At 47.8% G+C, this 19977-nt stretch overlaps 6 protein-coding genes across 6 annotated transcripts; 2 read left to right on the top strand and 4 right to left on the bottom strand.

Annotated features, from left to right (window-relative positions):
- Positions 1-483: 483 nt before the first annotated feature.
- N7509_003967 (uncharacterized protein) lies at positions 484-936 on the bottom strand (the record flags this gene model as incomplete). Its single annotated transcript, XM_056628604.1, has 1 exon — positions 484-936. One exon carries the CDS (start codon positions 934-936, stop codon positions 484-486), a length of 453 nt encoding a protein of 150 aa, XP_056491338.1.
- A 3721-nt stretch (positions 937-4657) lies between these two features.
- N7509_003966 (Nrd1 complex RNA-binding subunit) lies at positions 4658-7202 on the bottom strand (the record flags this gene model as incomplete). Its single annotated transcript, XM_056628603.1, has 5 exons — positions 4658-5116; positions 5164-6367; positions 6450-6553; positions 6764-7009; positions 7083-7202. 5 exons carry the CDS (start codon positions 7200-7202, stop codon positions 4658-4660), a joined length of 2133 nt encoding a protein of 710 aa, XP_056491337.1.
- Positions 7203-8994: 1792 nt separating this feature from the next.
- cit1 (citrate (Si)-synthase CIT1) lies at positions 8995-10676 on the top strand (the record flags this gene model as incomplete). The annotated part of the gene is made up of 5 exons (XM_056628602.1): positions 8995-9099; positions 9157-9221; positions 9298-9382; positions 9455-9502; positions 9570-10676. 5 exons carry the CDS (start codon positions 8995-8997, stop codon positions 10674-10676), a joined length of 1410 nt encoding a protein of 469 aa, XP_056491336.1.
- A 964-nt stretch (positions 10677-11640) lies between these two features.
- N7509_003964 (putative mitochondrial DNA replication protein (Yhm2)) lies at positions 11641-12857 on the top strand (the record flags this gene model as incomplete). The annotated part of the gene is made up of 3 exons (XM_056628601.1): positions 11641-11757; positions 11902-11998; positions 12133-12857. 3 exons carry the CDS (start codon positions 11641-11643, stop codon positions 12855-12857), a joined length of 939 nt encoding a protein of 312 aa, XP_056491335.1.
- A 3824-nt stretch (positions 12858-16681) lies between these two features.
- N7509_003963 (uncharacterized protein) lies at positions 16682-18088 on the bottom strand (the record flags this gene model as incomplete). Its single annotated transcript, XM_056628600.1, has 1 exon — positions 16682-18088. One exon carries the CDS (start codon positions 18086-18088, stop codon positions 16682-16684), a length of 1407 nt encoding a protein of 468 aa, XP_056491334.1.
- A 704-nt stretch (positions 18089-18792) lies between these two features.
- On the bottom strand, positions 18793-19387 carry N7509_003962 (GNAT family N-acetyltransferase; the record flags this gene model as incomplete). Its single annotated transcript, XM_056628599.1, has 2 exons — positions 18793-19289; positions 19354-19387. The coding sequence occupies 2 exons, from the start codon at positions 19385-19387 to the stop codon at positions 18793-18795; spliced, it is 531 nt and encodes a 176-aa protein (XP_056491333.1).
- Between the last annotated feature and the right edge of the window lie 590 nt (positions 19388-19977).

Raw genomic sequence — 19977 nt, 5'->3', positions numbered from 1 at the left:
TTAATAACCGATTGGTCTAAAGTTGAAGATTATACAGCCGATTTACTGATTCGGGCACAGTTAGCCAAAGTCATACTACTAGTATATTTCTTGGTCTTACCAAACTTACAGTAATATTCGAAATCAGATTTACCTTCACACTCTTCGATTTTAACTCCCAACCCCTAATCTGAAGCACGCTAACCCTGATAGTGTATATTCGTCGATCCCCTTGTTCCTAGAATATAAACTGTATTTTACATGACGCAGGTGGGACCATGTCCTATGTAAATTACAGGACACTGCTATACATCGATACCACTCCACCCCTCTCCCTAAGCAACAGGATTCTTGAAATTCTTTTCATGTACCTTGACCTGTCTAGTCCGACTTCTTAGAGCTTTCGCCGCTCTTCAATATATAGAAAAATGTAAATATCCCTTAGCAAATGAGCACCTGGCTTGGGAAATATCCTATCCCGAGTCAGATACAGTAAATTTGACCTCACTTCCTTTTCGATTCTGTGTTCCTGTTCAATTTCCCCATCTCCAACCAGGTTCCGATCCCCACCATAGTGAGTAGTATTCCACAAATGTAGACCTGAGGATGCCCGTCACCGAATTCGGGATCCATGGCCTTTGAACCGGGATAAAATAGGGCACTCAATTGAGTAATCCAATAGAGGCTTGCTAGCCATGCCCCTGTAGCGAGGGAGTCTCTTTCAAATATCTGTTGAACGGCAGGAGGTGATGCAAACAGAGACTGAGGTTTTGGTCGATACAAGAAGTACAGAGTCGTAAGACCGAGAACCATGCCCATAGACATAGTTTGTCCATTATGGAATTTCGCGTGAGGGGGCCATCGGGGGTTGAAAACATGAGTTTCATTCCAGTCGGCGAGATATCCACCGATCGACGTTGTCAATGCAACGAGAGTAAGGAGGATACGACCAGCCATAGTGAATGAGAATCAGAGGAGGATGTTTGCTTTGGAAGACACAATTTCGCAACTCTTTTAATTCAAAGAAGATTCTCCGTCGGAGTTATCTTAACGCCGCAGCGCGCTCGGCATATTCCGGACGCCGAAGGCTTCTGAATTCTGGATTGCAAGCTGTCTTTTTTTTCCAGCTGCGAAGAACTCCGAAGCTCCGCACGTCCGAGTCATGTACAGTTACGAATTCTTACAATAGTAGATATAGGTCGGTAGATCCTGGTTGTAAACTCTTCCTTCCTCCTATTCAGATAATTAGAGTAACCTCAGGGTATGAAGTTGGGACTGATTCTCAGTAACTGATAGAGGGACTGTAATTAGATTGTGTTTTGTATGGACTAATATAGTATCCAGGAGTTGGAGCGTATTGTGAGTTGTGTTTCCAGGGTCCGGGCGCGCCAGGTTGAGAGATAAACTTATCGTAGTCTGGGCTCTGTGTTTATATTCACAACCGAGGGTAGCCCTTGATAGGTCCATATCAGCTTCCTAACAACAGCAACCAATGGAAACGAGTAAATAACAGTAGCCATTAGAAAAAAAAATATCTACCAGGGGTAGTTCTCTATGTAAACAATACAGCCTTCTATTTGATGTCAAAGGATTGTTTTTGAGCGAAGGCTGCTTGTGGTGGGGAGGCCAAAAAGAAAGGAAAATGAAGTTAGGGAGGAGGGAATCTTGCCAGATTGTTAGGATCGACCCCTTGCTTGGTTTCTTTGCAAGAAAGATTCTATTAAATTCCAAAAATGATTACGGTATTATAAAAATGACCCACCTATCGTAACGAGGGAATAAAAGTATAAGAGTGTAGAGGTAAATCTGATTTCGAATATTACTGTATACAGGATCTAAAGTGGGCGATCTTTTTCTTATCGTTTATAAGAAGTTTTTGATATAGAAGGTAGATATTTCAAACCACCCTCTTTTGTTCGGAAATCATAGAGATCAGAATTCTAGAGAAATTACCACATGCATCATGAAAACCGGGGTGCGGGATGCGGGATGCGGGATGTTACTACGACTAGCTCGGCTGACCAATAGACTCGGCCCAGATAGTTAAAAAACCTTATTTCTATGTAGCACTGGTCGAGGTCCAAGTTTTGATCTAAATGGTCGAGCCTAGACCATTAGCCCATTTATTTGGTAAAAACAGCGCCACCTGACATGGTTCTCTTGAATAATTAGAAACCACTTGGTACAATATATTTCATTAAATTTACACCGAGTCAAGGACGTCAGATCTATGTCACACAGTACTAGTATCTATAAATGTTAACATATTCTTGCCGTCACGGTAGATGGCTAGGTGGACTAAAAACGATATTGAATGCTATTTCTGCATCAGTGTACATCGTCAAGTTGAAATCAAAAATGGCCAGAGGAACAATCCTTCTTCTTCTTGCACTAGGTAAGACAATTACCGAAGCAGTCCGCTAGTCCAGCCGATATATTGAACACATCTAGTCTCCCCTGTTTGGTGTCAAAGTCCTTTGATCAAGCTTGCTGAGTGCACTACATGGTGTCTTCAAAATTACCCGAACCCAGCTATCACCTGTGTGCTCCCAGCTTTGCGTGGACAAGGGCCGTGTTACATCTGTGGCCCATTCAAAACATCTTCGTCCCAGCAATTGTGCAATGGAGCTTGCAAAGATACTAGTACCGACCTCAAAAATTGTGGGCAGTGCAATAAAGCTGTAGGTCATATGATCTATGGGGTTCCCTTCATATTAGCGTCGCTCTAGGCTGACTTCATGCTAGTGTCTAGCAGGGTTATCATGCTCCTCCGGAGCTTGTCAGTGCCCTAATGGAGTACCGCTCTGCAACAATGCCTGTCCAAATTTTCAGACAGATAGTACCAACTGCGGTGGTTGCGGAATTAATGTATAATTCTCTACCTTGCTTCGATTAATAACTTGATAGATGCTAATTCGATAGTGCCCGTCTGGCTCAACATGCTCCTCCGGAGCTTGTAAGTGCCCTAATGGAGTACCGCTCTGCAACAATGCTTGTCCAAATTTTCAGACCGATAGTACCAACTGCGGTGGCTGCGGAATTAATGTATAATTCTCTACCTTGCTTCGATTAATAACTTGATAGATGCTAACTCGATCTAACTCGATAGTGCCCGTCTGGCTCAACATGCTCCTCCGGAGCTTGTAAGTGCCCTAATGGAGTACCGCTCTGCAACAATGCCTGTCCAAATTTTAAGACAGATAGTACCAACTGCGGTGGTTGCGGAATTACCGTATGATTCTCTCTCTACCCTACTTTGAATATGGCCTAATTGGTACTAATTTATAGTGTTTGCCTGATCGTTCATGCTTTTCGGGCACTTGTCTGTGTACCGAAGGTGTGGACTGCAGTGGTGTCTGCGCAGTGTTAAGGACAGACCCCAATAACTGCGGTGGCTGTGGAAATAAGGTATGATTATATACCCTACGTTGAGTATGGCCTAATTATATTAATCCTATAGTGTCTTCCCGAACAACCATGTGTTGATGACAACTGTCAGCTCTAACAAACCCCTCGGACACTTGTCAGTGTCCTGAAGGGAGAACCGCTCTGCGATACCAACGTAGACGTGCGGACAGACACCAATAGCTAGGGTAGTGGATCATGATATATTGTATGCCCCTCTACATTACCCTATCTTAGGTTGAATTCAAGGCCAAAAACAGTAATCTATAGTGTAGTAATCTATAGTGACGAACTGGTCTTTAATTTAAAGGTCAGCCAGACTACGAGGCAGGGTCCTATATACAGTAAACCTAATGAAGAATTAAGTTCAAGGAGACAAGAAGAAAAGAGAGCTTCGGTGCGAGCTAAGCTTTTTGTGTGCATCCGGCCTTAGGTACCTATAAAAAGGAGACTACGATACAGCTAGGCAAGCCAGGGCTAGGTAAGCTACCTACAAACCCGAGGCTGCCTACGGATATTGGAAATGGATTCGCCATTCATTGAAATTGTATAATTCAAAACAGCATTGGAGCTAACAAATCATTCGCACAAACAAACAAAACAAAATAAGAGAGCCCAGGGAAAATATAAAAAACTCGAGTAAAGGACTCAAGCTATTTTGGAAACAGAAGCTCACTACAAACAATCAAGTGCCTAGCCCAACCTTGAAAGTTCAAGTGACTTTTAAGTAATTAAGGAAACTTCGTAAGAAACGTTACTTCAACAATAATACATGTGTTCAAGTGTGTTATGGTCCATCCCCACGCCCACAGGACGGGAGGATCGCTTCATTATGTCGCCTACTGGCCGCAATGAGAAACTATGCAGGTTGTTACATGTGTGAAGTAGAAGAGAATAAAGAAAAGCACAAGCGCAAGCGCAAGTGCAAACGAGACGAGGCAAGAGAAACGAAAAAGAAAGAAATCAGTACTAGAGGAAAAGAAAAAAAAAAAAAGCCTCCCCCCTTTTTTCCGAAACGGTTAAACGAAACGAGATCCTTTCAACCTGTCAAAACGCCAGTAGGGTTTCCTTCAACTAGGTAAGCTGAAGGGTCCAGATGCAGAAACTGTGATAAGAAGACATAATAGAAGGGAAGGAATTGGAAAAGTGGAAAAGACCTTCCGGACGAAGAGAGAAATGGAAGTCGTCAAAGATGATGATGAAGAAGAAGAAGAGAAGGAGGAAGCAGGACATGTCGTACGCAGCGCAGTGCGGTGCAGTGCGGTGCGGTGATTTAGTTGCCCTGACCCGGTGGAGGAGGTTGAGTGGTAGGCATGCCGCCGGCTTGCGCACCGCCCATCATGAATCCGGGAGGCAGCATGGGCATGCTGGCGAAGTTGAAACCGTAGGCGGGGACTGCGGGGGCAACGGCAGGGTTGTTCATGTTTGACATATCCTGCTCGCCCTGGCCTCCGTATTGACCACCACCGAAAGCATCACGGTCCTGGCGACGGCCACCGCCGCCGCCGCCACCTCCACCACCACCACCGCCACCACCGCCAAAGCGGTTGTCGGGGTTGGGGTTGGTGCGGGAGGAGACAGGGCCTCGCTTGCCGCCAGTGTCAGTCGCGATGCGTCGGCTGATTGCCTTTGAAGAAACACCAGCGCCGATTTCGATATCCGGCTCCTCGACAACCATGCCAGGCTCGATAGCCCGGCCTCCGGTTCCACCGTACTCGGCGTTGAGCATCCACTTGCGATCAGCCTCGGTCAGTCGGTCGATGGGGATGATGCTAACACCGGTTTGGTAGTCGCTGCAGTCACGGGACCGAAGCCGACACCCCAACGGGTTCGCAGCTGCATCTCTCCTTGGCGGTATGATTCCATACCGTCGCGGGCTGCGATCGCATCTGGGCGGCTGATCATCTTAATGAATGCATGGCGCTTGTCGATGTTAACAATGCAGGTTTGAACAATGCCAAACTTGCTGAAGAGTGCGCGCAATTGAGCCTCCGGAATGGTGACACCGCCAACAAAGAGAGTTCGGCTAAGAACTTTTATGCTACCTTGTCCGATTGAGTAGTCCCACTCGATGAGCTTAGGTCCGGGAGGTGGAAGGTTGGGGTCCTTGCGCTGGGGTGAGGGGGATCGGCGTCTCCGCCCAGCAGGGCTGCGCTGGCGGTAATCGTTGCCACCACGGCCACCACGGCCACCACGACCATCGCGAGGATCGCCCCGACGTCCTGGGGAGTCTGCATGGTATTCATCGTAAACAGGGCTGTTGCGACGACGGGGAGGGGAGGTATCACGACGGCGGTCCCAGCCGGGAGAACGAGAACGACGGCGGTATCCCTGAGGGGAACGGTTGTAGTCACGCTCTCTGTCGCGATCATTATGACCCTGAGCATCGCCCCAACCACCTGCGGCCTGACCGGGCATGGGAGGGAAGCCAGGCATCTGGCCAGGGATCGGACCACCACCAGGCATGCTGTTGGTCATGCTGATGATTTGGAGGGCAGTACCCCACTGATCCTGGGGAATACCCTGCGCAGCCAAAAGTTGCAGAAGCTGAAGCTGCTGGGACAGAGCATTGCCATCCCCCATGGGCGGCATGGCAGTACCTGCAGGGAGCATGGCGGCCAAGGGGTTCTGAGCCGGGAGTGGGTTGGGTGTCTGGCTTTGACTTTGCGGCTGAGGCATGTTCGGGTTCTGGCCAAAGGCAGCGAATGGGTTCGCCATCGCACCGGCAGCTGCATATGGGTTCGCAGCGGACTGGGATGGATCGGCGGACGAGACGGGGGGCGGGATTGCAGCAGCAGGGTTCAGTGCAGCAAGAGGGTTTGCCATGGCCGGGGCCGCGGGGGCCGCTGGCGCCGCAGTGTTCTGCTTGGCCATGTCCGCGAGCGCCTTCAAGATACTCGAAGTATCCGGGGCGGCGCCACCGTTGGGAGGTTGAGATGGCATGGTTACGCCTCCAAGAGGATTGGCGCCCGGGCGGGAGATCCTTCGGGGTGGTGGATGCCACAGCTGTGTCGCGAGCAAACAAATCAGATATGATTACGGGATGCGGAAGCCGAGGTGTAAACTTACGCTGCTGAGGAGTATTCAGCTTCTCGCGAAATGAGTTGAGCATTGGGGCTGGGAATGTGTATCCGCGCTCCCAGATATCAATCAGCTTCTTGATCTTTTCCTATAAGTTCGAAATAAAAAAATACGTAAGTCATACGGTTCATAAATCATGAAAAATAAAAGAGCAGCCAGCAGTAGCCAGCAATGACAGGGCCAATTTGGAACAATCCTCGAAAAGTGATGTCCGGTTTGGGAGTTCGAATATACGGCCATTACAATTGGCCCCCAAATGGTTGCCCCGCTGGGCTGGATAGATGCATGTCTAGCGTACCTTTTGATCTTGAGGAGCAGTGTTTATGATATCACCCATTAGAACAGGCAGGAGTTCAGTGACACGGTTGACGCCTGCGGCGAATGTTCCATCAGGAGCAGAGCTCCCAGGAGGCTGACCGGCCTTTCGTGCAGCTTCTACCCATTGCCGGGTTACGGAGTCTACGACATAGAGTACTCCCAGTTTGTGGGTGCCCGGTGCCTTCTTGAAGTGTGTGTAGATCTTTTGAATAAGAACGGATTCATTCTGCGAGGATATGGTTAGTCTCTGGGGTCGACGGATGGGGTGACAGGATGAGAATAAAGCAGAGAATTCATACCTGTACGTTGGCGGTACACAGAGTGGTGATGCTGTGGATTTTGGAGCCCGATACGCCGGGGGCCTTGAGGGCCAGCATCGACTGGAGATAATTCTCCAGCTCAGCTACGGCCGAGGACATGCTGGGCAAGCAGGAGTGTTTGTTTTTCGATAGCTTGAGATGAGTTCCGCACTCTAAATATGGGAGAACTGATGTTCGGAGAAGAAGAGATAGGAGGTGCGAAAGTGAGAGAGAGTGTGTGTATGATAGAGTGAGGTGTGAGGTGTGGTGTGATGTAGGAGTAGAGAGTGCAAACGAGGCAAGAAGCTCTTTGGTCGAGTCCCGTGGCTACTTTCGAAGAACAATCACGACAAATTAATCCCGAGACTGATAGAACTCCAGGAAACTCTCAGCTCAGGGGAGATTATAGTAAAAATCCTTATCTCTTGAGACACAATATGTTTTATAGCGGACGGTGACTCTTCACTACAGCACGAGCGTATTCACTGTCGAACCAGAGAACTGCCGCCTACAGCTGGGGATACAGCCTAGCGATTAGGGAGAATCCAGGATAAGAAGGCTGGCCGAGTACGAAAGAGTACGAGAGGTACAACCTAAAGGCGCACTGCCGTGAGATCCAGAAGCAAGACAAGGGACGGATTTACAAGGTATAGAGAATCCGTGGATGGCGAGGAGGAGGGTCGGTTGGATGAGAGGAGGATGAAAGGGAGAGGATTCTTCCAGGTGGAAGGGGAAGGTACAAGGCCTAACTGGCACTGGGCAGATTTCTCAGCGCTAACTGGATTGGGGTGGTCACGTGGGGTGAAGAATCGCCATCATGTGACCAGTCATGTGATATATTGGTCACATGACTAGAGTACATCTCTGGTCTTTACTGCACACCGTATACCCCCATCCACTTTCACTCCCACACATCCACTATTAGCAGGTGGTTCCCCCGGCTACGGAGCTCACAGTCTCAGGCCAGAGTGGATATCCCGGCAAGATGGGGCCGATGATATTGTATTTCCGCGAGCCATCTGTCCCTTCCATCCCCAAACCTAAGCTGTTTTAGCCTCCGTTCTGCCCCTTCCTTCCGCCCGTCGACATCCCGATCTCGGTGAACATATTCAGCAATCAGCCGGCTAGTAACGGGGAGATCTTGAGCATGGCGTTAGACAAGAAGTGTTTTCATCCATATTTCAGACAGAATACTCCATACAAGACAAGACAAGTACAAACTACAATTCATATTTACTCGTTGTACTCCGTACACAATACTCCACGGGGTCAGATGCCCAGACCGAGGCACCAGGACAAACTCTACTCCGTGCGCGATGCCGAGGGTTATCCACTCGGGCATCCGGATGGCGACACGGGAGATGACAACTATCGACGTCACTGTATCTGGGTATACAGATGCTGCGTAGACTCTACCTAATCAGATCTATTCAGTTAGAGAGATTCGGATATAGATACTACGAGTACGTAGTATGCACCAGCATATTAAAGTATAATTACAACTATATTTGATCAGCATATATTGTAGTATCTGATGGTTCCCACATCCGTGCACCCACTCCCTACTCCGTATTTTGTATTCTGTACTCCGTACTCTGATCTGTCCTCAAAGGCTACCCCTACGGAACTGGTCGGACCAAAGAGATCTGCCGGCAGACCGAAAGCCGTACTCGGCGTTACCGTTGGGAGCGTTAATTACGCAGATCAAAGTCCCACCCGCACACACAAAGCACCCACTTCGATCAATACTGTATTACCGGCTGTTACGGTCAGATGGAAAAATGCGGCCAGAAAAATCCAGGGAGCTCCTCCCGGATATTTCTTTTCTTCTTCTTCTTTCCCCCCTTGTGTTCATACCTCACCTCTTTCCCTTCCATCCATTATACCCCTTTCTTTTTCACAAAAAGTCGTTATGGCTTCTCTTCGCATTGGTACCTCCGCTCTGCGGTCCTCTGTCGCGAAGCCCGTTCAGACTGCTGCCCTGAACGGCGCGCGCTGCTACTCCTCCAAGGCTAAGGTAATTTGGTCCTCCTTCCAGCTTGCATCTCAATTGACATACTAATCAATTCTACAGTCCCTCAAGGAGACCTTCGCCGATGGCCTGCCTGCCGAGATTGAGAAGGTCAAGAAGCTCCGCAAGTACGTCCACCGCGCGCAATCCTACATTCCCTTCCCCCCCGAAATCCATTGAGCATCATCACTGACGCAATCACAGGGACTATGGCAACAAGGTTGTTGGTGAGGTCACCCTCGACCAGGTCTACGGTGGTGCCCGTGGCATCAAGTCCCTCGTCTGGGAGGTAAGTCGCAATCCGGGAGCAGAGCCCTGGCGCGCTAAGAAAAGTCCGCTAACCATGCTTTTTTTTTCCCAGGGTTCCGTCCTCGACTCTGAGGAGGGTATCCGTTTCCGTGGAAAGACCGTAAGTTTTGAAGATCTCTGAAAGACCAATTCTATCGACCAGACTCGCTTACATCTCTCCTCTCTAGATCCCCGAGGTCCAGAAGCTCCTCCCCAAGGCCCCCGGTGGCCAGGAGCCCCTTCCCGAGGGTCTGTTCTGGCTTCTGCTGACTGGCGAGGTCCCCTCCGAGCAGCAGGTTCGCGACCTGTCTGCTGAGTGGGCTGCCCGCTCCGACGTCCCCAAGTTCATTGAGGAGCTCATCGACCGCTGCCCCAGCACCCTCCACCCCATGGCCCAGTTCTCCCTGGCTGTTACCGCTCTCGAGCACGAGTCCGCTTTCGCCAAGGCCTACGCCAAGGGTATCAACAAGAAGGAGTACTGGAGCTACACCTTCGAGGACTCCATGGACCTGATCGCCAAGCTGCCCACCATCGCCGCTAAGATCTACCGCAACGTCTACAAGGATGGCAAGGTTGCCGCTATCCAGAAGGACAAGGATTACTCCTTCAACTTGGCCAACCAGCTCGGCTTCGCCGACAACAAGGACTTTGTTGAGCTGATGCGTCTGTACCTGACCATCCACACCGACCACGAGGGTGGTAACGTCTCTGCCCACACCACCCACCTGGTCGGCAGTGCCCTGAGCTCCCCCATGCTCTCCCTCTCCGCCGGTCTCCAGGGTCTGGCCGGTCCCCTGCACGGTCTGGCTAACCAGGAGGTCCTGAACTGGCTCACCGAGATGAAGAAGGCCGTCGGCAACGACCTGAGCGACAAGTCCATCACCGACTACCTCTGGTCCACCCTGAACGCCGGCCGTGTCGTCCCCGGTTACGGCCACGCCGTCCTCCGCAAGACTGACCCCCGTTACGTCTCCCAGCGCGAGTTCGCTCTCCGCATGCTGCCCGATGACCCCATGTTCAAGCTGGTCAGCCAGGTCTACAAGATCGCCCCCGGTGTCCTGACCGAGCACGGCAAGACCAAGAACCCCTTCCCCAACGTCGATGCCCACTCCGGTGTCCTCCTCCAGTACTACGGTCTGACTGAGGCCAACTACTACACCGTCCTGTTCGGTGTTTCCCGCGCCCTGGGTGTCCTGCCCCAGCTGATCATTGACCGTGCTCTCGGTATGCCCATTGAGCGCCCCAAGTCCTTCAGCACTGAGGCCTACGCCAAGCTGGTTGGTGCTAAGCTCTAAATGCAACACCACCGGTAAATGGTAAAATGGTAATAATTGGGGGGGAGGATTCTGAGCTAGACTGTATTATTTCTTCTTATTTTTTGTGATTGTGGTTTTCATGTTGTATGATATAGGACTTGACCGGTTCGAGCGGGCCTTGTAACAGCACTTCCTCCCAACATGATATTTGGTCACGCAAATTGTCTTTGGTATTCTGCGTAATTAGTACTTTTTTCCTTTGGGTGTAAAAGTGTAGTGTAGTCAGATATCTGCTGAGATATCTGCTGTTGAGAGCGATCTAGTCCGCCATGCATGCATGCAGGATGCAGAGTGCCTGTGCGGGCGCAGATTAGGAATGGTCTGACGGCTACCCAAGTAGAATCGAGCACACGTGAATTGTTGGGAGGCTCAACCTTCTCACCGACCCACCCAATGCCAAAATAAACAATGCAGGGAAAAAGGAGAGGGAATGAAATGAACTTCGGCAGTATTTATAGTATAGAAATTATAGAAATCGGAATAATAATATGAATGGCAATACGGTAGCATCAAACCAACCGGAGCTATCCAGAATGTCCAAATTCCGAAGTACGGAGAATTCAGAAATACCCTGGGGGATCTCGGGAATTGAAATTGCCTGCCTGAGGCTGGTCAGATAACTACAGCAAAGTATGGAGTATGGCCACAGTAGACACAGTAGTTAACTACGGACAGTATGGAAGGTACTCAGTACCCGCCGGCATGAGTGGATCACGGGACTCCTCCAGGTACTCGATACTTTGGTACCTTCCCTCTCCGCCTCAGCTGACTCCCCCTATAAGACAATTGGCCTTTCCTTTTCCTCTTTTGCTCACTACACTACCTCCGATTTCGATTTCTATTCCTCCCTTCTCCCCTCTCCCCTTCTTTCCCTTTAAAAGGCGACGAAGCCCCATATATCCCTTGGTCAGGGCCCCTTTCAGCGCAACTCCCCATTCTGAAGATGTCTACCGCACCGGTCAAGGCCGCCGCGCCTGAGCTCGAGAAGAAGCCCGTCAAGTTCAGCAACCTGTTGTTGGGTGCTGGATTGAACATGTTCGAGGTCACCTCGTTGGGACAGGTACGTTATTGTTATTGCTATTGTCATTGTCATTGATCACAGGGAGCTCTCCTCCCCGTGTCTCCACCCTGTCAATCAACACAGGATCACCCTCCCCCAAACAATCGAGTACACCATGCTGACATTCCCTCCCCTTCTCTCTAGCCGTTGGAAGTGATCAAGACAACCATGGCCGCCAACCGGGGCGACAGCTTCGCCGGTGCTATGGGTCGGATTTGGGGCCGTGGTGGCATCCTCGGTTGTACGTGATGATACCCTCCCTTCCCCCCCCCTTCTTCCTCCGATGCACGCACCTAGTGTCTACTGTGGAGACCCACGCAAACCCAATCACCACGCATGTGAACCAAATCAAACTAACCCGAATACCCGAACTAGACTACCAAGGACTCATTCCGTGGGCCTGGATTGAGGCATCCACCAAGGGTGCAGTCCTCCTGTTCGTCGCCTCCGAAGCCGAGTACCAGGCACGCCGCCTGGGCGCCGGTGACTTCGTCGGTGGAATCAGCGGTGGTATGGCCGGTGGTGTTGCCCAAGCCTACGCTACTATGGGATTCTGCACCTGCATGAAGACCGTCGAGATCACCAAGCACAAGATGGCCGCCTCGGGCGTCAAGCCCACCGGCACCTTCGCTACCTTCATGGATATCTACCGCAAGGAGGGTATCCGTGGTATCAACCGTGGTGTCAACGCCGTCGCCATTCGTCAGACTACTAACTGGGGATCCCGTTTCGGTCTCTCCCGTCTGGCTGAGTCTGCTATCCGTAAGGCTACTGGCAAGGAGGATGGCACGAAGCTGTCCGCTTGGGAGAAGATCCTCGCCTCCAGTCTGGGTGGTGGTCTTTCCGCTTGGAATCAGCCTATTGAGGTTATTCGTGTCGAGATGCAGAGCAAGACTGAGGATCCCAATCGTCCTAAGAATCTGACTGTTGGCAAGACTGCCAAGTACATCTACGAGAACAATGGTCTTCGCGGTCTTTACCGTGGTGTTGCGCCCCGTATTGGTCTGGGTATCTGGCAGACTGTCTGCATGGTTGCTCTTGGTGATATGTACGTTCCCCCAATCCCCCCTGACAAACTTTCATGTGAAACCGAGGACTAATCAATATTGTTACACAGGGCTAAGGAGGCTGTCGAGAAGCTGACCGGCGAGGCTGTCACCGCTAAGCACTAGAGAAGGTTTGAGATACCCTTCTACTATGCAGTGCAGTGCAGTGCAGCGGCGCGTATTTAGACTAAGCGGAGGAAGTGCCATACCAATGGTTCCATTCCATTCCACCCTTACACAAACATTCACCTACACACATTCTTAATTCCATCAACCTGCCACAAGCAGACCCGATACCCTTTGAATACATTTGCAATCGTGAATTCACGACAATCTTATTGGCCCAATGTGTCTGGACACTTGAATCCGTCTCCTTTTTTTTTCCTTTCCATTTTTTCTTTGTAGTTTTGCCTGGACGTTTTCTCTTACATTCTTAAAATAAACAGAGTTATAGAATCAATTAACAAAACAAAAAACTGTTCTCTCAATTCAATTCATTAATTTCTCCCTGTCTGTTTTCTCTCCACTTCACTTCACCCCAGAACCCAACCCCCGGAGTACCACCCCCGGACTCCGAAAATGAACATCCCACGAAAACTACATAGCCGACCACCACCCGGACAGGACAGACAGGACCGTTCCGGACCCCGTCCGAGTCCGGGCCCGGGCCTTTCCCAAGTCATACCGTAGAGCGGACTGGACGGGACTCTTCCTTCCAATTATCTGTCTCTTTTTCTACGGGGTATGTCCGACTGGGGCTGGGGAATGTTGATGGCTGCCAGCACATTCATCCGATCTCGGGTCTTGCCCAGCCAGCACCGTATATCGGCCCTTTCTTTCAAATTGACTTGGCGATTGTCGTCACTTATGGTATTTCTTTTGATTAAATTGTGTTTTTATTTCTCGGGTTGTAATTTTTTGTTATTTTTCCGAGATCGTTCTTTCCATTGATCCGTTTGCACGGACCGAGTTTGGTTTGCTTTTGTGTATTGGTGTTGGTGTCGGCGTTTGATACCCGCATTTCCGATGCTCGTGTCAACCGAGGTTATACTAGCTAGGATCATATTACTGTAGTAGGTCTGACGTACTTTGTGCATTGGATTTCTTTGGACTTGTGCATTGCTTGCTGTTTCTTACTTAATGTTGTCCTTTTTCTAAAATTGGCTTGGCGTGTAGGGAAAATCGATATGGCACATTCTCACTCCAGCCATAAAATAGTATCTTTGAGCTTTTGATTTTTTGATTTTTTTTTTTAAAAAAAAGCACCGGATGAAATGGGAGGTTGACATGATGCAATCAAGCGGCATGTACCCGGACTCTTTGTTCTATAAATCAGACGATAATTGCCCGATTCCCTGAAGAATCTTTAAGAATTAGTTTTTTTGTTACAATAAAAAACAGCAGTTTTCTCTATCAACTTGCCTGATCCGGTCACTACCCGGCCCCTTAGTCACCATTACAGTTACCAATTGATATCACAATCCCGCCGTGAACAGTGACATATGAAATCATTTTCATTATAGAAGATGTTAAAAGCTAGTCTAGGGAGTCAATCCGATAAGAAATTATCCAAAAACCTGTCTGAATCTGTCACCGCATAAGTAATTTCAGGTATGTTTGCTAAATGCATCGAATTCCGACACCAAGGACTCGCCTTTCGTCATCGCCATTATTGACAGTGGTATTCCTGTTCTTCAATCAATATTCAACGCAGTCATCACATTCTCTGTTATAAGTGTGGCCAATTCTTGCACTTTTGGTTCTACTCGAACGCTACAAGCTCTGTCTGAGCGAGGCATGGGTCCTAAACTCTTCTCTCATGTATATAAGAAGGGTCGCCCAGTATATGCCGTTATTCTTCAGGTTCTTTTTGGTCTACTTGCCTTCATTGGTGAGAGCTCTGAGGAATCCACGGTTTTCAACTGGTTGCTCAGTTTGATCGGTCTCAGCTACTTCTTCGTCTGGGGCAGTATCTGTCTTCGCCACATCAGGCTCCGAAGAGCGTGGGTGTTTCAGGGACGCTCAATCAATGATCTACCTTACAGGACTCCATTTGGTGTTTTAGGAAGTTATGTTGGCTTGACCCTTAATATTCTGTGCCTGGCTGCCACTTTCTGTTTCCGTCTGGGTATGTCGCCTTAATTTCTTGCTAACTGGCACAATCTAACATGTTCTTATCAGCCACATGGGTCATCTCCCAGTCCCAGTTACTTCTTCCAACAGTACCTCGCCGCCCCTGTTATTCTCGCGCTTTATCTCTTCTGGAAGAACTTCCCAAAAAGGGTTGCTCGGTTGCTTATCTAAGTTTTTAGCGCAGGGAACATTATTCTGGACACCAAGTTTTTAAATGACCGCGGCACAGCTGTTTATCCACTATGAGTTATTATAAAATCCCACTATAACTGCGCGTCCTCTTGAGTTATGAGTCTTATTAATCTTATGGGGTTTCAAATATTAAAGTCGGGCTATAGCAAATTGAACTATAGCTAAGTTAATTTTATATACATTATGACTGAATCCTCGCACTTCGAAGCTTTTTCTTACCCATGGCAATTGCAGTTGAAGTCTTTCAGTTATTTGAATTTTCTGATACTTCAAATTTGTCCTCTCTTGTTTGACAATAGGTAATCGAGGGCGCAGGAGAAAAGGTAGTCCCACACGGTGATGGTCCGTTACAGTAATTTCCTTCCAGATATTTTGAATATCCCGATTCGTCACTAGTAATCACGCCATGACGTATCCAGTCACAGTTGTTCCTTTCCCGCTTCGTCTCAAGGTTATTGTCAATTTTTAATTCGTGAAGGAAAGGAGCTGGCTTCACTCTCTTGATTTCTTGTGGTCGTTCCACGTGCATTAAGCTCCCCCCTCCGTCTGCTCCTTCGGTTAAAAATCTCCTTTTGGATCAAATTATGCACACCCTCTCTATATCATTCTTTATTTCTTGTACATAGGCTTATGTCGGGGCTGCTTTACATAGATCTTAGGATAATATTTGCTGTTGGGGTAGAAACTCTTCAATCTGGGTTTATTTAAAACAGTTTAGACACTATTCAGCGCGATTTGTATTCCTATGCAGTTACATACGTTGGGGGTAGACTCAGGCATATTAAAGCGATGTACTGTCTCTCGAATAAACATAGTTTCTTTTTTCTAGATAGTCTGAATACCTGGTGATAGCCAAACCTCCCTCTCAAGAGAGTCTTAGCTTGGTCTAACGTGAATTGTGGGCATAGTGGTGGATATGAGATACATAAACGCAGTAGGACACGAAAAGGTGATTGGGTGCGCAGCTCGCTTGTTACACCCACTTAGCTAAAACCGGGCCAATAGGGGAGTGATATGCCTGCGCATTTGGCTTGCGCTAGGGACCTCGGGGGTCTTTCATGAATTACCCTTTCGCAAACCTTGGAACATATTCCGAGTCTTCCAGCGTTTCCCAATGTCTTAGAATATATATGGGGCACCATCATATTATCTACTACTCTTGAAGCTTGGAATTTCAAGGTTCTCAATTTTCGTGACAGCTTTGGTTCAAGTTCCAAGCTCTTAACTTGAACTGAAAGGTACCTAGAGAACCTTGGAAATTTACACAATCCATGGATCATTTGAGTTGCTAGTGAACTTGTATTTATGTTTACTCAATAGCAAAATCCTGCCACGAAAATGCTTCTTGACATGAATTTGAGCCCTATCGTCGCCTATCATGGTCAATCATCCTTCCCATTTTTGGCCTGCCCTTATGATGGACAACTGTGAAAATGAACTGAAATGTCTGAACCTATAGCCACCTTGATTTATTTAAACCTTGAAACTAACAAGAGAATGATGATCCGACAGCACCAGTAGCGTAATTATGTAGCTTCAAATATGTGAGTAATTTACTGAATAAGATAGATTTTGGTTGGAGGGGGGGTTACTAACGATGTCTTGGACACTGGCATACGTCCCCCTCCAAGTACAAGCAATCCGGCGCCAAAAATAGAGCCACAAGCAATGGCATGTATGTAATTCTCTCTCTCGTACCATTCTCCCTTGCAAATAAGGATAAACCAGATTGCAGCCGGAAAGTAGAGGACAAATCCAGATATAAGAGCGGCTGAGCTAATAGCAAGGAGGTCGTCGAAGAACGGGATAGCTTCAGCCACAATCCAGGCAACAACAGTAGCTGTAGCCAGAACCATAATCCAAGTAAGCCATCCCATTGGAGTGTTGATGAAGCGAATGACGGAGTCCTTGAAAAGTCGAGAATGAATGTATCGGGCAGTCACTGTGTTACCAATCGCCCCTGAGATGAATATGAGAGGAAGTGCAAATCCAAATGCTATCTTTGGAAGCAGTCCCTGTAATGAGAGCAAGGATGGACTTTGGACATCCGCGCCAACAAAAACAAAAATGAGAGCACCAATGAGTGTATACACCACCATTTCGATTATACCTAGCCACCAGATAGACTTCACGTAATCTGTTGGGGTATGCATCTCAGACATAAATGGGGTTATGAACATGCAGAAGCTGTAGGCAAACATAATGTTACAGATTGCTACCATCGCATCTTTGAAAGTAGTATCACTGGGTGGCCATATTGACCAATCCACGGCGTAAATACCACTTGGCAGGTGTGTGGCGTGCACTCCAGAACCAATAATAGCAATACCAATCACAATCATCACCGATGCTAGATCAATATAGCCTAATATGGCAGCTTCAGTAAAAGATGGCATCAGGGCAAGAAGAAATAATATAATAGCCGTTATTAGACCGAAAACCATATCACAAGCCCCATTGTCACTCAAGATATTGAAAGCAATCGTACCCGTGAGACAATAGGATGCTGTCATAAGAGTGAGCTGGAGCACATACAATATACCTACCAGTTCTTCCCCAAAACGACCCATCGCCAAGCGGCCAATATCTCCATAATGTTTGATTTCCGGGTAAAGAATTTGGACTTTTCCAACAATATATCCAGTATAAATGACCACACATCCCAGAGTAATACAGCAGATAATGCCCGGGACTAATCCAAGTGTTGCAAAGGCGGCAGGCAGGCTGAAAGTACCCAAGCCTATGGCTTCAACAATGAGAATCACTGTCATGCGCTTCCAGCCTAAGCGATGGAACTTCGCTTCTCCCTCGATAGTTTTCTGCTTCTCAAAATCTGCAAAGGTGCCAAGCTCTTGATCATCCTGATCTATCACTCCTGAATTTTCGTTGTGATGAACATTGGCCTTTTTAACTCCAGCTGTGGAGGAGAAGGGTGCTGAGGTGATATTATCCGCTTCCATATTGGCAAATATTGCGTTCAGTCGAATTCTTGTTTCAATAGAAGGAAGGAACGGAGAGGGAGAGAAGGCCTGGAAGTTGGTATGGATATTATCGATTGAAGAATTTTAATCGTGATTATGCGAAAAGAACCATGAAGTAGCGTGTTAATCAAACTAAAGAGAGATTTTATACTGGAAAATCATTGTACTTCTTTTTTTTATATACTGTTACTTCACTACCCCGCATCATTATGCATCAGCTTGTCAAAAAACACGCAGAATATTGTTTCTTTGATTGGCTAAAATGAGAGCTTGGTGCGATCCACAGGAAAAGGAAATCGCCTTGCCATTTTAGGTTATCATGTCGAGTTCCCGGGCCGGTGGAACACCCTATTGGCTGGATCGCATATATGACTATCATAAGAACCAAAGGACCTAGCCAGTACGTACGTCTGGATCTAGCAATGCATACGGCTTAAGATTGTACGTATTGCGTACACTTTGTTCATAATACGAAAAATTGCTAATTCTTTCCGAGTCTTGACTTTCTATCCCATGGGCCCGCCATGTTTGTCGATCAGAGCTATACTATATCGATTTAAAAGTTTTAATCGGGACCAGAATTTATATTACTCTAGTGCGATTAATAACCCTGATGCTCAAGTGATATACTCCAAAGGACTTTTTGGACAAAATACTGCTAATTTAATACAGCGTTATTATATCTAAGCCTTTTCTTTAAACCTTTCGGGTTCAAGCTTCATGTCCATCCAGCCATTCATGACCGTGGCACCGATGCCTTTATAGAACCGAACCCCTAATTCGTTCCAATCGAGTACTCTCCATTCAAGCCGCACTCCTCCAACAACTTGAAGTTCCTCAATTAAAGCGGAAATCAACTCTCTTCCATATCCCTTCCCGCGCTCTGAGGCGCGAACATAAAAGTCCTCGAGATATATCCCAGGTTTACCATGCCAAGTGACAAAACTGTAGAAGTAGATTGCCATGCCAACAGGAATACCACTTTCGGCCAAAACCAAAAGGCAGCGTGCTGGACGGGAGGGAGTTGTTGGAGGCGTCTTGCTGTTATCATTGGCATGGTCCGTTGTATTAGGGTCGAATATCAGTGATTGCGCCAGGAGCTCTTCAGTAACCGTGACTTGCGCTAGATCATTTTGGTGTTCGGCGAGCTCAAGAATGAATTGGCGTATAGTTGGAATATCTGCTGAATATATCAGGAAACATTCATTGGGTACTTGTAACGCTGAGCTTTGAGCAGATTTTACCTGTTTGTCGCGCGTGGCGTGTTCGTTGAGACATATTAAAAGCAATCAAGTTCAATATTCATCGAATACTATGCGCGAATGTATCCTGTCGTCCTTTTGAACATTGGAATATCGGTATATATAATAGAACTTGTATAAGTAATAGATGTAAATTCTGTCGCGCTTTTGGTGAATTATGGAGGAAATCTGGCTCGGGCGGGCGGGGCGTGAAAAAAGGCCTCGTATAGATCATGGTGTTGGTTTTTTCGAGCCACGAAGACCCAGTATAACCACAACATACAGCCATTCAAGAATAACATTGGACGTTAAGGTCCCCATCACATAGAAAGGACCACAATTGCCAAGAGGGCAACGCGTACCGAATAGGGTAAAGGCGAACCGAGACAAAATCAACCAATCACATCAGCCCAACTACCGGCCCGGCTGTATACTTGACGATATCCAGGATTTGCTAAATTTTAATCTACTCCATGATTCAATGGTTAGGTGGGTGACTACTCGTAAATGGGTTAATCTGCCCCAGATAAATTCTATGAATATTCCCACGCTACGGAAATCTATCCTATAAAAGGCGGTAATGCCCGCTAATTGTCAGGACGGAGCCAACCATATTTGCTTTCTCTG

This window comes from Penicillium cosmopolitanum (genome assembly GCF_028827165.1).
Source record: "Penicillium cosmopolitanum strain IBT 29677 chromosome Unknown utg000005l:1.0-4006212.0:1.0-4009387.0, whole genome shotgun sequence".
NCBI classification, from domain to species: Eukaryota; Fungi; Ascomycota; class Eurotiomycetes; order Eurotiales; family Aspergillaceae; genus Penicillium; species Penicillium cosmopolitanum.
Note: the sequence above shows the minus strand (reverse complement) of the source record. Positions and strands in the feature narration are given on the sequence as shown.